The 15,101-nt window shown below is 32.4% G+C and overlaps 1 protein-coding gene across 3 annotated transcripts in view; it reads left to right on the top strand.

Moving 5' to 3' along the window:
- Window positions 1–15,101, top strand: part of LOC125068066 (unconventional myosin IC) — a 51,627-nt gene that overhangs the window by 24,868 nt on the left and 11,658 nt on the right. For all 3 annotated transcript variants that reach the window (XM_047677055.1, XM_047677054.1, XM_047677057.1), the window contains one exon: window positions 14,943–15,099. In XM_047677055.1, the coding sequence (XP_047533011.1) occupies window positions 14,943–15,099 (157 nt within the window). The remainder of the gene's footprint in view (window positions 1–14,942; window positions 15,100–15,101) is intronic.

Raw genomic sequence — 15,101 nt, 5'->3', positions numbered from 1 at the left:
CGAAGTATTTTAAAACTTGTTCAACTATTTTATGAAAGGCCCGATACCTTGCAAAAAAATTGAGTTTTGTCCAATAAAAGACAATTTTATATGTTCCTTTAATGAAATATAAATTTATGGACGTGGATATATACCTTAATAGTATTAAATAATTAAAAGAAGTCGGAGGCATTAAAGACTATTTTAATAGTAAAACTTTATACGTTATGACGTAAATAGACTGGTCTGTTAGTTTTAATTTTATTTTGTGGGTTCTTATTTATATTTTGTTAAATGACAACATTAATTTACATACTGCTCTTTTGCAGCTGTTGCTATTTGAAATGGCGCATTGCTATCAAGCATATGTGTTTGACTTTTTATTTAAGGGTCAATTCTACTAATTTATAATTGTCATTATATGTTGCCGATTCAATTCCGATCCAACATCAACCTAACCGCAACTACTCCTCGCAAAAATAAACCTCAGATTAATCGTAACCGGGGTAATTCTACTTATTTATTTCGGTTATGATACGATCCCGAATAAATTCCGATCCAATTGTACCGAGATTGTTGCGTTAATCGGCTAATAGAATAGGAAAACGGCTGAACGATATCGATTACATTTCGATTCGATTACGATAAAGTGACAATTTATTAGTAGAATTGTCGGCCAGATCACCTGCACGGGTGAGTGGAGCGTGTATTTGATAACAATACTTTACAATGTGGGCTGCAGCTTGTACTGTTATCTCACCGCATCTTAGCATTAATTATTTTAATGAACCGTAAATCTTCACAACCTATATGTAAAGAAATTTTCTGTATGTATGTGTTGGTTAAAAATGACAAAATATTTGTGTGTAATTTTAAGGAATGTGAGCTGATTTACCCTGAAACTTTCAAAGCACGACATGACATTCGTTTAATATATTTTTAGTAGAAAATTAACTAAAATAGTACTCACAATAAAACAAAAATACATTAAACATCTCAGTAATTTAGTGACCTAAACAGATTCATTAATTTTGAATTTTTTCTTTCGAATCGAACGTCAACTTTAATTTATTTCTTTCCGTACAAAAGCATTTCAGTGTTCATAACACGTAATCCTGGAACGTAACGCCGTAACAAAGTTAAACACACAGAATTTGTATACGGCTGTCTTTATTTAGAATGTGACCGTTAGGTGATTGACTCCGACGGCGTTTTTGGTAACAACTCGGGTATACCGAAATAGGTAACGAAGTAGATGGTATGGCAAGGCTGAGCACGAACGACACGTTTTTGTAATATTTATACGTATATTTAATTCGTCATATTGACAAATTTTTAGGGTAGGTACTTAAATAATAGGCTATATAAAAAGGTAAGCTTTATGCTTCTGTGTATTATTTATGTAATTCTGTATAATTTATTTTATTTTTTATAAAATAAATTATAATTTGTAGTGAGAAATTGATACGAGTTAAAAGTATAGAAAGAACTCATTATTATTTTTTTCTGCAGTTAATTATAAACTTTATAACATAATGCCTAAAATGTACCTGGCAATTACGTCTATAATTTCCGCGTTGATTTAAATATATATTATAGAACAGTATATTATAATTTAAAAATGGAATAGTAAAAAATTAAAGATGACACTCTCTTATCGTCCTTCGTATCTTTATAGTAACGAATTCTTTAAATGATGAGCATCCTAATCCTTTTTGAGTAATCTAGATTTAAAATGAAGTTTACCTTGTAATTAGGCATACAAATCTGGATTTAGTTATACAAAATACTTTACCACAAAGTTACTTTAAGTTCTTACCTTACATGGGGTAACTATTGACTAAAATAGTACAAAACACTTTAATTATTTTTTCGCCGTTTATGGATGTTAGAATATCAACCGGACTTTTTCTACCATTGATATTTTAGATACTTAACGCTTATTTATAATAATAACGTGATCGTATATACCTAAGTGATTTGCGATAATATTCTTACAATTATTTTTGGACCCAAATTTCTTTTACGCGACTTAAAGTAGAGTGAAGTGCCAGAAGTCGTCACGTACGGAAAAAGCGGTATGCCCCCGCCAAGCGACCTTTCCCTCTCTTTATCCGTCTCATTGTTTCTTTCAATTATATTGCTTTAACATTTTACTTTTACTTAGATTAGATTAAAAAATTTTTCAATGGCATAATTATAACTTACTTCATGCCGAATTTAATCAAATTCGGTTGACTGGTATGGACGTGAACGAGCATCAGATAGACAGACAGATTCGAATTTTAAATATTAGCATAGATAAAACTACCGACTGCTCCAATATCAAGTTAGTTTTGTTTTCTTCATAAACGTCAGAAGTGACCGCCCTTTAAGTATCTTTCGTTATTTTCATTTGTCACTAAACTTAATAACAATGAAAGCTACAAAAGATTCATTAGCCTTCGCAAATAATAAACAAATATAAATGACGCGCCTCGCTGACACTTCATTAATGAAAATAACGAAACAGCAAACGATCCCAGGCCACGCGACGGTAATCAAACACATAAAAAACTCAAAATCAATCAAATTAATCTAATTTTATTCCTTATATTCGTAAAAATAATATTTTGAAAATAATATCACATTCAAGTGAAACGATCCAGAGCCTAATCCGTGCAGGTGGTTTGGACCATTCCAAAGCATGTTAGCGGATGTTATTGTATGAATATAATACTGTCTGTAATTGTAAATTTTACTTATTGCCAGCTTACTTATATACATAAGGAATGAATGGAGTATAAATTAGTCTTTGTATGGCCATAACTACGGTGCAGCTCATATATTATGAATCACTCTTCCATCTAGGAATCTGACGTCATATGAATGCACAAACATCCTCAGCAATGACCTAGTATCCTGATCCGGTGCAGCGCGTAGGGTTGTCATTTTTTTTTACAAATTTATTCATGTCGTAAGAAAACAATGCACTCTTGCACAATGCACAAGGCCTCTTTTCCTTTGAGAAGAAGATTTGCAGCTGATTCACCAACTCTAATCTTATGTGGCTCGGTGAAAGAATTTCAGTGAAATAAGACACATGCAGGTTGCTTCACGGTGTAATCCGTCACCGCCGAGCACGAAATAAGTTTTAAACACAAATTAAGCATATAAACAATAAGTTGTGCTTGCTTGAGTTTGAACCCAAATCGGTTAAGATGCAAACGCTCTAAACTGTGGGTCACCTAGTATTAACTCAGTGACTAGTGCTCCGCATGGTTTCACTCGCTTTAAGCTTTCCTGTCCCGCCTGCATTTGGTGAAGCAAGTTTTTTACAAAATTAGTTTTTTAAATCTGTTTCGTCGATTCAGATTTTGACGCGACCAAATAAAATAAAGCCCATCAGCTTTATTTTATTAGTATTTTAGGTAACTTACTAGTTTTAAGTTTTTTTTTTAAATTAATTCTTAATGAAACAATTAACCTACATTCCTGTCATCTCAAATCGTCAGTCTGTAGCAAGCCTTAATAGTTTATAAGTTACAAATTCCTCAAGTGATGTGGTTTTAAGTATTTCTCATTAGAAGAGGTTAAATACGATTTAACCTATAATTAGTCATTCGTTCAAATCTGGGTAAATTCATGTGCAAAATTTAATATTGCAGCCCTGTGCAGCATGACCTAGTGGCCTAAATCCGGCGCATTGCGCTCCCCTATCAATGAGGAAATGACCAGTTAGTTCGGGAGAAATTAATCATTATACGCAAATGCATCACTACTACTAAGTACAAACCTTATCTATCATAAATTGTGTCAGAGGATTTGTGTGAAAATACATCAATGACACATTATATTGATTAAAAAATAAAAAACCTTTTTAAGTAGGTAATTCATGCTCAAGCTATTCGATTAAACATGAAGTTACTAAAGAATGCATTTAAAATAAATACAATATAGATTTTTTTTTATTTGAGTAATATATTAAATGCCAGAGCAGTTTAATGAATAACGTTATTTTTGCTTAATAATAATAATAAAGCAGTCGAGCAAATTAATCATCTAACATGATACACATTAGCACTGTAACCTTCCATAAAATTAGGTAAATAAGATTTTATGTTCCTTGGAACTTTAATTGAAAAGGGGGTGAACCTTATATATTTGCCTTACGTGTAAATGGTAGTAAGGTTTTCCTCAATATTTGTATTGCCATATCACACATGTATAAATAAATTACAAAGCGAAATATCCCATCGAAATTATAATTAATTCAAAAGTTTTTATCGCATTCGATTTATAAAATTATATAATAAATTATAAGTAATACTTATTTATGTCATCAGATACTATCTTATTATAATCTGGCAACACGTTTCTATATGATTAAGTGATTATTAATTACTCATACTGAAAGAATTCATAAGATTTTTTATCACTGTTTAAATTTATTATTTCGTGTAATTTTATCATATTTTACGAATGCGATCCAAAATGATTATGAAAAAAGATGTATTGTCAACGGAATGGATGAAATGAAGTTGAATGTTGAAGAACCATAATGTTGACGTGGCGAAATTACATTTCAAGTAAAAACTTTAAATGTCATTTCCCAACAAGAGCATTTTGGCGCTTAAGCTTTTCTTCCTTTTCACTGACGGTATAAGGTATATGCCGGTAGGAGGATTTTGCTGGGTAAAATCCTCCATTTCACTTGAAGAGAAGATTTGTAGCTTATTTTACGACACTGCTCTAATATAGGTTGAACGCACATGCTTGTCATAGAATTTGGCTTCGATCGATGAATTAAAAAACTCTGTGCTTCCTCGGACGGAAACCTGCAATCGGATAAAATCCTAACTAACAACCGAGCCAGCTCGGCTGTTTATTTTTTTATATATATAATTGCATAATCAATATCTGGTTAAGTTATCAAAAGTTTTTTTTTTTATTTATTTAAAATAATAAACTACGATGACACAGTAATAATGATAAAAGCATTTAATAAAAAATCAAAATTGCTCACAAAATCCGTCCAGTTTATTTGTTTGAGTGATATAAGAAACAAATATTGTTTTAAAAAAAATATACTGACCTGCTTACTCAGACCAATAATCCGTATTGAGGAGAAGCCGTAGATCGCTGTCATAGACTAAATATCTTATGCTTAGACTTGTGATATTTGTTCTATGTATTTCGATTATTCAAATAAATATTAAGAACCTCATAAATAATATTAGCAACATTGTAAATCTTTGAAAAAACGTGTTCGTTTTTATTTAAATCTTATTTAAGAACTTATTAATTGGATTAATAAAATTATTCATGCAAAATATTTGTAATGAATTATGATGTTATTACTTTTCAATGACATACAGTTTTTTTCTCAACATCCGTATTCATGATTTGCTTAAAAAAACATAAAAACTATATCAATCACAACTAAAATAAAATAAAATCTGATTTAAATTTAGAGCACAAAATGAGCTTAGGTTTATGGTCGCGACATTTTTCGCTGGAAACAATTTGCTAGGAAATTATTGGTGCCTTAAAAATATGTCAACTGAATATGAAAGACGTGTAATGCCATGATATTTACGCTAATGCCAGTAAGTTGACATTCTCGAAATATCACGCGGCTAATATACTTTTTGGAATAATCATCATATACCATCCGATGTAATTGTTTTTAGTATTCCGTAATAAATTAAAAAAAACTTATACCTATTATTTCAAACCGAAATTCGAATCTGTCAAAAATTACAATATATTTTTTGTACAAAAATTTTGAAATCAACTAGAACCTTTTTAAAACCGGGTTTCATTTTAATCTATGTCATAATTGTATGACTTCAACATTTGCGGAGCAACCTTTTGAACGTAATAATAGACAAAATTATATATTCAACTAGTTTCCGCTCGCAGCTTCACACGCATGTGAGGAACAGATGTTAGGTACCTTTTGTCCTTTTATGTAAGTACTCCTAATAAGTCTAATAACGTATATGCAAATAATCGGTTGAGTCGTTAAAACTATTTCTACTTGGCTAAATAACTATTTTTTTTTATTGCATCGGTGGGCGGATGGCCATCTGGTCCACCTGATGGTAATGTACCCTACATTGAAAAATAAATTATGATAGAAATAAGAAATATACTTAAATATTTTGATTTTGAGTCATAAAAGAGCATTATTATTTTATTATATTAAAATTTAAAGTCGTAATTTATAGTCTGTATATCACGTGACCTAAAACATGACCCTCCATGGTGTAGCGTCAGATAGGCAGAAACTGACATTAAATATCATCTGGCACTTTGATAAACAACTTTTCTGTAGTTTTAATGCAAGTATTTGTACATTAAACACCAACGATAGCGATTGTAATTCATTATTTTCCCAAAAACACCAAATATTTATAACTGTTAACGTTGAACGAGTGCCAGTCGTACATACCCAATTATTGTTTTATCAATGTGAGGTCACCAAAATGACTGACCATGTTTTTGCGGAAATATAAAATATTTAAAATTTAATTTAATTTTATGGCAAGAAAACGTGTTTATTTTGTCGAAATATATTTTTTTGCGCCTTTTTATTAGGAAAATTAACATTTTGAAGTACTTTTATAAACATAATCGAATACCCTATAGCTCACCACTGCCCATAGATATTTTTTACATAACCAAGATAACCTCTAGAACTGAGATGTCATGTCCCTTTTGTCTGTAGGTACACGGGCTCACTCATCCTTGCTGTTTGACAGTAGAATATATGATGAGTGGGTGGTACCCACCCAGACGGACTTACACAAAGCACTGAAGTGACTGTATTTTGTTAGGTATATTTTTACTTATTGCAATGTAAATTGTTTTGGCAATAATAGGTATTTCATCCTCAAACCTAATCAACTTATTGCTTATATTGTGATTTTAAACACATCTACGTACTGATAATTTTCTACTGATTCTAAATCAAAAGAAAAGTTAGATAAAAAAATAACAACAAATATCTACGGACTTTGGAGCGGTACTCCAGAGATTACTAAATGAAAACCTTGAAGAGTTGTTATTTTTGGACGACCCTAATACAACATTAGAATGTTTGATTAATAAAATATCGGGAGCTTGGGAAGTATATACATACACAATAAATATAACTAAAATATATATATATTAAAAGAAGCCCTGTATCGAGGTACTCAGGGCATATTATAAAATAAAACACACTGAAAAGTATAAAAACAGTAATTCTGCCAAATTAATATTAACTAACCTGAAATGCAGCAGGGTTAAAAAAGCTTACTTGATCGGAGGTATTGTCCAGCGCTGGGACCTGAGGGTGGGATATTGGCTCTTAATTTATTAGATTTTGCGTATATAACGTGTGAAGCAAAAAGCGTCATGTCTTTTTCAATACTAACAGTTTTGTAACAATTACATGAATTATTGAAATAAACGTGCAAGTAAATTCTAGAAATATCGATATTACTAATTTGTATTGTGTAATTACATCGTTTTAACATACGACAAATGTATTTGAAATTATTCGTTTAAAATTTTGTAATTCTTTAATAAATAATCAAAGGAGTTTGCTACCGTACCTTATTCGTTCGTGTATAGTGCGCTTCCCATTATCCCTAAACTTGGAATCAGCGAAATTAGAACTTCTACTCTACCCCATGTTACATTCCCAGCTGAACCCGGCTTGATGTAGCAATATTTTTTCACGAATTTGTGGGTAGACTTACACATGGGCCACTAATAGTACCACCACCGATTATAGAGATTGACATCGTCACCGCAACTTTGGGAACTATTAAGTAACGTCTTTCTTTACTTGGTGGTAAGGTTTTGTGCAACCACTCATCAGATATTATACCGCTCCACAGCAATACTTTGTATTGTAGTATTCCAGCAGCAACAACAGACACAAGGGACATAACATCTCAGGTGGTTGATGGCGCATTGGCGGTGTAAGGAATGGTTAATATATCTTACAGCGCCAATGTTTAGAGGCGGTGGTGACCACTTACTATCAGGTGGCCAAATTGCCCGTACGCATATCATATAAAATAAAAAAAACACTCTTGTGTACGGACACAGAGTCACTTTAGTTAGGTTGTAAATTTTGTCGATAGTAAATCGAAGTATTTGGCATATGCAGTCTTTGTTTAACATATCCTAATCTCTCATGAGTGACAAAGACGGATACTATTTGTGATGTATTACTTAATCTGTTTTTTATTATCATAAACAACTTTTTTTTTGGTTTCGCCCTGGCAAGTTATTAAGGATTAGCGTAATTAACATCACATTACTTAAATTATTTATTTATTTTTTTAGTAATTAGATCATCTAATTACTTAAACGCATTACTTTAAACTAAATAATTGTTTAATGTGATATTTCTGAACATTATATTTCCAAAATTAATTCGTGTATCGACATAGACGCATATTTAGTCATTCAGACTGACACACTTGTTAACAGAATTTTCTCGAAAGTTTGTGGTAAATGAGGTGTAGGATTCCATTACAAACATACAGTAACATTTAGGTGAGTGTTATAAACAAAAGATTTTATTCTATTATAATATTATAAATGCGGAAGTAACTCTGTCTGTCTGGTGCTCTTTCACGGCCAAACCACTGAACTCCATTTGATGAAGTTTGGTAGTTCTTTTTAATGAACTGACTGACCCCTGACGACCAACCTTTAAAACGCGAGCAAAGCCTACTCGTTATATATATGTATGTTACTGTAAAAGCTCGAACTAAGGTAAATCTTAAGATTTTCCCGTAAAGCCTAAGATTTACCGACATGAGTTGGTAAATGTAACTATTTATTATAAAGGGACGACTTTTTCGAACTTTTACCATTCCAACCTAAACTAACATAAGCAGCCCGTAAATGTCCCACTGCTGGGATAAAGGCCTCCTCTCCCTTTGAGGAGAAGGTTTGGAGCATATTCCACCACGCTGCTCCAATGCGGGTTGGCGGAATACACATGTTGCTGAATTTCGTTGAAATTAGACACATGCAGGTTTCCTCACGATGTTTTCCTTCACCGCCGAGCACGAGATGAATTATAAACACAAATTAAGCACTTGAAATTTCAGTGGTGCCTGCCTGGGTTTGAACCCGAAATCATCGGTTAAGATGCACGCGTTCTAACCACTGGGCCATCTCGGCTAACCTAAACTAACCTAACATCTAAATCCTAAGATTTACCAAGTGAATGATGGTAAAAGTCCGAATCACAACGTTTTATGGACATGGAAACTGGAAAATCTTATGTTTTACCGTAGTTTGAGTTTTTACAGTAACATATATAAGAATAAAAGTGTAAAATGACGTAAGGGACTATTATGACACCGTGTCTCGCTAAGCCGCGTTTTTAAGTCCGTGGTCTTATGATCTACGTCACTTTGTTACAAATTATTGTTTATTGTAATGAACTTATTTTATCGCGTTATTTGTGTTTCACTGACAAATAACAACGATGTTTTGCAATTAATAGGATATTTGTAGAATTAATTATAGTGTCTTAAGTTGAAAATAACAAATAAACTTTATTTAATTAATCCTACTATTAGCTTTATAATAATTTGTACGTGACAAAATCTAGTCTAGCCAAATCAATAATAAGTTTTAAAAATTTCTTAATAAGATCCATTTTATAAGCAAAAACTTGAAACTCATCGCAGAACACAAACTTGAAATGTGAATTGAATCTAAATACAATATTTTTCATTAACTATAATAATTATTTTTTTATGATATCGGTAGGCGGACGAGCAAGTGGGTCACCTGATGGTAAGTGGTCAGCACCGCCCATAGACAATGGCGTTATAAGAAATATTAACCATTCCTTACATCACCAATGCGCCACCAACCTTGGGAACTTAAAGATATTACGTCCACAAGGGACGTAATGTCTTTGTAGTAGCCTGTAGTTGCAAAATCGCATTGCAGTGCTGGGAATTCGAACTTGGTAATTTGACCTACGTTTAAATCAGTTAAAAATTAACAACTTAAGTTAAATTAGATATTAATTGTCTCAATGTGCACAGATGCAATTACTCCTCACTTATACATATATATTATAGAATTGTAAACATAAATATCTCTTATAGGTTTTTATAATTAAAAGGCGCTAACATATGCGAGACGTATATTGATACGATGTTATAAAACGAATAAACTATATCGTCCTATAGCCAATGGAAGTAGGATAAAAAATAAACAAACCTTAGATTTACGTATTTCATGCGATTCGCTAATAACTCAGCTATATTGTGCACTAGTAAGAGTTTATGATTAATATATCTTTATTTATTATACAACACTATTACTCGTAACTACTTATTTTGACTTTAATTTTACTTCCGAAATTCCGATAACAGTTACGTCGACATTCAAAACGCCATTTTTTAACGCAAATCCATAGTGAATATCATAGATTAATCAAGTTCTCGACCAATGATATCACATCAATCAGCTATCAAATGTTGTTTATTTGGCTTTTTTCTTGTTATGGTTGGAATACATAGATTGTGATGGTTGATGTTGCGCGGCGCCCATTCTCAAGGCAGATTAGCCAACTTGCGCAGCACATATTGTAGACCAATAGGTTTGTATCAACACAAATGTATACTTTGTGGTACCTGGATAGCTAAAGACCTTCTAAAGTATTAAGTATTATAAAAAACATTCTGAGACATCTGACTTTATCTACCACATCTTCGAAGCATGACGAGCTTATCTCTCTTTCAGATTGTTTACGTCAATTTTTTTTAATTCAATGATGACAATAACATGGCAATGACATATAAATATAAATGATATACAAATTAACCACAATTTTGAATTAAAGCGTTCATGCGAAATATTATCTTATCCTGGATAGGTATGATATGGGCATCCGTAACATCAACAATGTTTACGATTCCCAGGCCCATTAGTATTTATAGCGATTATTTCGAAATTATCTCTCGCCTCGCAGTCTCTTACTTGGTCTCATTTAGACCTCATGTCTAAATAAATACAAAAATATTTATTTATTTTATAGATTTTTTTTAACCTTGTTTGGTATATAGCGTGTTTTAAAAATGGGCTTCGGTGAGCCAAAAGAATGTGATTGTGGATTGTTGTTTAGGATTTTGAAACAACGTGAACGGTAAGTACGGTAACAATTATATATCTTTATGTATATAATTATTCTGTACGTTTGTTTATGACACTGGACTAATACGAATTCGAAATATTCGAAACCGCTAGAGCAATATTTTTTTTTTATTAAACGTTTTATTGGGCAGTTTGCTCGAATTTCTATTATTATTTTAATTATTTTTGAAGAAAAATAAAATACCATCCACACCAAGTCGAGACGGCAGCTATTGTAATATAAATATTAATTGATAGGGGTCAAAAATAATTTCGGCTAATACTATAAATTAATTTTATACAGTCATTACAAAGTGATTACTTATCTATTACGTGATGTTTTTATACTTTTTGCGTCCACATAATTGTATTTAGATATTCACTATCTCCACTTACACGAAAAATATTAGATTATTTATCGGTATGCAAATTTTACTTGGCTTTACTTGGTTTACAGAAGTAACAAATTGAAGGACAGCTTTATAAAATCAAAATATACTTTTTTCAAGCACTTTTGAATCGGCATTTTACAAACTAAATTAAGTGAATCTACCACCGGTTCGGAATGTCGATTCTTCCGTGAAGAACCGGCAAATGTTTTTCAACATTTAAAGTACAAAGTCATGTTAGCCAAATACAATAATAGTATATAATATATTCTGCCCGAAAGTCAACATGCATTGCATACTTATTTTACGGCAAGTATATCTAATTAAAAGACACAAAAACATGTTATTCACTAAATATAAAAAGGCTGTAACTCCGAAACGCTGCTACTTATTTTTAAGCCTCTGCAAGTTAAATAAATTAATTTAAAAAAATTTAGATAACTAATTTAATTTAATTTTTTTTACCATCTTTCCTCTTAGTAGTCTCACGCACACTAACATTTATTTTAAACTCGAACGTCCCTCATGCATGTCGATAATTTAACGTTGAGGTGGCGTGCCTTCGTGAATAAATAGATCTATAATAATATATACATAAAATCTCATTCAAAAAGCGCTGCATATTCTGATACAAGTTTTACGTTTATTGGCAACTAACATTAAACGTATATCCACTAATCCGCCCTGCATCATCTAGTTGGCTGTTGTTGGTTGTTAGCTTCACCTCAAAAGGAAGGAGCGAAAGAGATTAATTTACCTTTCCATAACGAAAAGAACTTATTAAAAAAAAACAACTTATACAAAATATTTATTAAATCATAATTTTGAAATGTTCTAACATAGGCGGACACTCAAATGGGCCACCTGAGTGAGTGGTTACCATTGCACATTCCTTACATCACCAATGCACCACCAACCTTGGAAACTAAAATGTAATCTTGTGCATGTAGTTACATTCGATACTCACTCATCAAACCGGAACACAACTATACTATGTATTGGTTTTTGGTGATAGAATATACCGTCAGCGGGTGGTTGGTTACTAAGTAAACCACCAGTGCTGGCATATAAAGAAATAAATAAAATTAATCATGTTTAAATATTCTATGTGTAAAGTTATCTCGGTACGGTAGAAACGAGAATGACGTGTCCGTATCAACAATAACACGCCTTCCGCTGTCTTGAAGACATTCCGATAAAAGGTCATTTTTAACACACTCCGAGTTTGAAGCAATTATTATCAACATCCATTAAAAAATCGATGACACTTTATTAATACGTTCGATAGAGAAAAAAGTGTTTCCTATTTCTCGATCGGAAAAATATTTATTAAAAAAAAAGTATTCATTCCAATTTATTCCTTTTTTAAAGTATTTTTTTTTATGTAATTGTTGTTAAGGCAGTTGAAATCTACCTATTTCCGGTGTACAATGTAAACATTAATTAATTGGAATAAATGCGCCAACTGACGGTAAGTAGTCACCACTGCCCATTAACATAGTCCTCATAACACCAATGCGCCACCGACTTTAATAACTATGATAATACCTGTGTGTAGTTACACTCTACCGGACTAAACTCTACTCTACTAAACCGGAACATAATAATACCTGTATAGCATTAGCATTAGCAGCCTATGAAGGAAAACATCAGGGAAAACTTGTATGTGTAAAATTTCAATGAAATTCTGACTTGAATCCTCCCCAAAAAAAAAGAGGCATTAGAGGTAGGTAAATTTCCCACTGCTGGGATAAAGGCCTCCTCTCCTTTGAGGAGAAGGTTTGGAGCATATTCCACCACGCTGCTCCAATGCGGGTTGGCGGAATACACATGTGGCATAATTTCGTTGAAATTAGACACATGCAGGTTTCCTCACGATGTTTTCCTTCACCGCCGAGCACGAGATGAATTATAAACACAAATTAAGCACATGAAATTACAGTGGTGCCTGCCTGGGTTTGAACCCGAAATACTGCTGTTTAGCGGTACAATTTGTAACAGTGGATGGTACCTACACAGACGGGCTTGTACGAACACCTACCACCAAGGGCAAATTGTTAATTGTTGTTTTAATAGGATATTTTCTAATCATCATAGTTGTAATCTTAAGATGTATCTGCTCCAAGCAAAACGATAAAACATTACAACTTGAAAATGGCCCTAAGAAACACTGACACTGTGATGCTCCCGTATCTAATAAAATCTGTTATACTTTAATCCACCCTTAGCGAAATCATCTTTGACGGAATCAAAGTTTCATTATAAAGAATAAACGTATTTCAGTTAGTAAAATAAACTATTTAATAAATAATTAGAGCTATTAAATAGACTCCGAAAGTCTGCGATATATGAATGTCTATATTATTTTTAAAATACTGTCGGCGTCAAGTTTGTAGGTCAGACGAAGTTTGTCAATGTTTTAAGTGTCAAGCTAATTCCGGATTATGAGAGTAATCTTCGAAACAATTAAGTTACAAGGATTATTTTCCAGTATTCCGACTTATTTTGTCATTGCATAAAAATAACCCGAACAAATCTCTTTCGAAGAATGTATACAGTTTTTTATATAAAATCACAAAGTAATCTATGCTAATATTACAGATGCAAAAGTAGATCTGTCTGTCTGTCTGTTTGTATCCCATTCACGGCCAAAACCACTGAAACCAAAATGATAAAATTTGGCATGAAGCAAGTTAGACTATTTCTTTATAACTTTTAACGTAAACCAACCTCTAAAACGCGAGCGACAACTAGATTATCATAAGACACGATACGATGAAATCAACCAACGGATTTGATAAAAAAAAATGACAAATATTTCAATTTATTTTGGACAATATTATGATTCATCTTAACACAGACATCTAGTTATATGAATAATTCATTTGACAAATCATTTTGTTGTCATCTGAATAGTCTCTGAAACGTATTATGTAAAACTATCATTTGTCACACATTTTTGTTTAACATTAAGATGCTTTGTTATCGTTAACTTATTGTCTTATTTAACTACTAATTACACTGTACACATTAATATTACATGCACACACAGACAAACAACTCAGAGCTACTTTCGCATTTATAAAATAGACAAAAATATTTAGACATTTAATACAAATACTAATTTGATATATTCGTAACGTAAATAAATTAATATTGGACAACATCACATACATTACTCTGATCCCAATGGAAATACCTAAAGCATTTGTTTTATGGAAAATCAGAAGTAACGACGGTACCACAAACACCCAGACCCAAGCCAACATAGAAAACTAATGAACTTTTTCTAAATCGACTTAGCCGGGAATCGAATCCGGGACCTCGGAGTAGCGTACGCATGAAAACCGGTGTACACACTTCTTGACCACGATGATCCGTATAATTATTAAGTTAGATTTTTATCATTATTATTTCTGTTTGTAGATACCTGCGTCCGGTGTCCGTGCAAGGCGTGATGGAGCACGCCCTACAGCATCGGGAGCGAGTGGGCGTGCAGGACTTTGTGCTGCTCGAAGACTTTCGATCCGAGGCAGCCTTCATAGACAACTTGAAGAAACGATTCCATGAGAACATTATTTACGT

Source organism: Vanessa atalanta, chromosome 13 (assembly GCF_905147765.1).
Source record: "Vanessa atalanta chromosome 13, ilVanAtal1.2, whole genome shotgun sequence".
Classification (NCBI taxonomy): domain Eukaryota; kingdom Metazoa; phylum Arthropoda; class Insecta; order Lepidoptera; family Nymphalidae; genus Vanessa; species Vanessa atalanta.
Note: the sequence above shows the minus strand (reverse complement) of the source record. Positions and strands in the feature narration are given on the sequence as shown.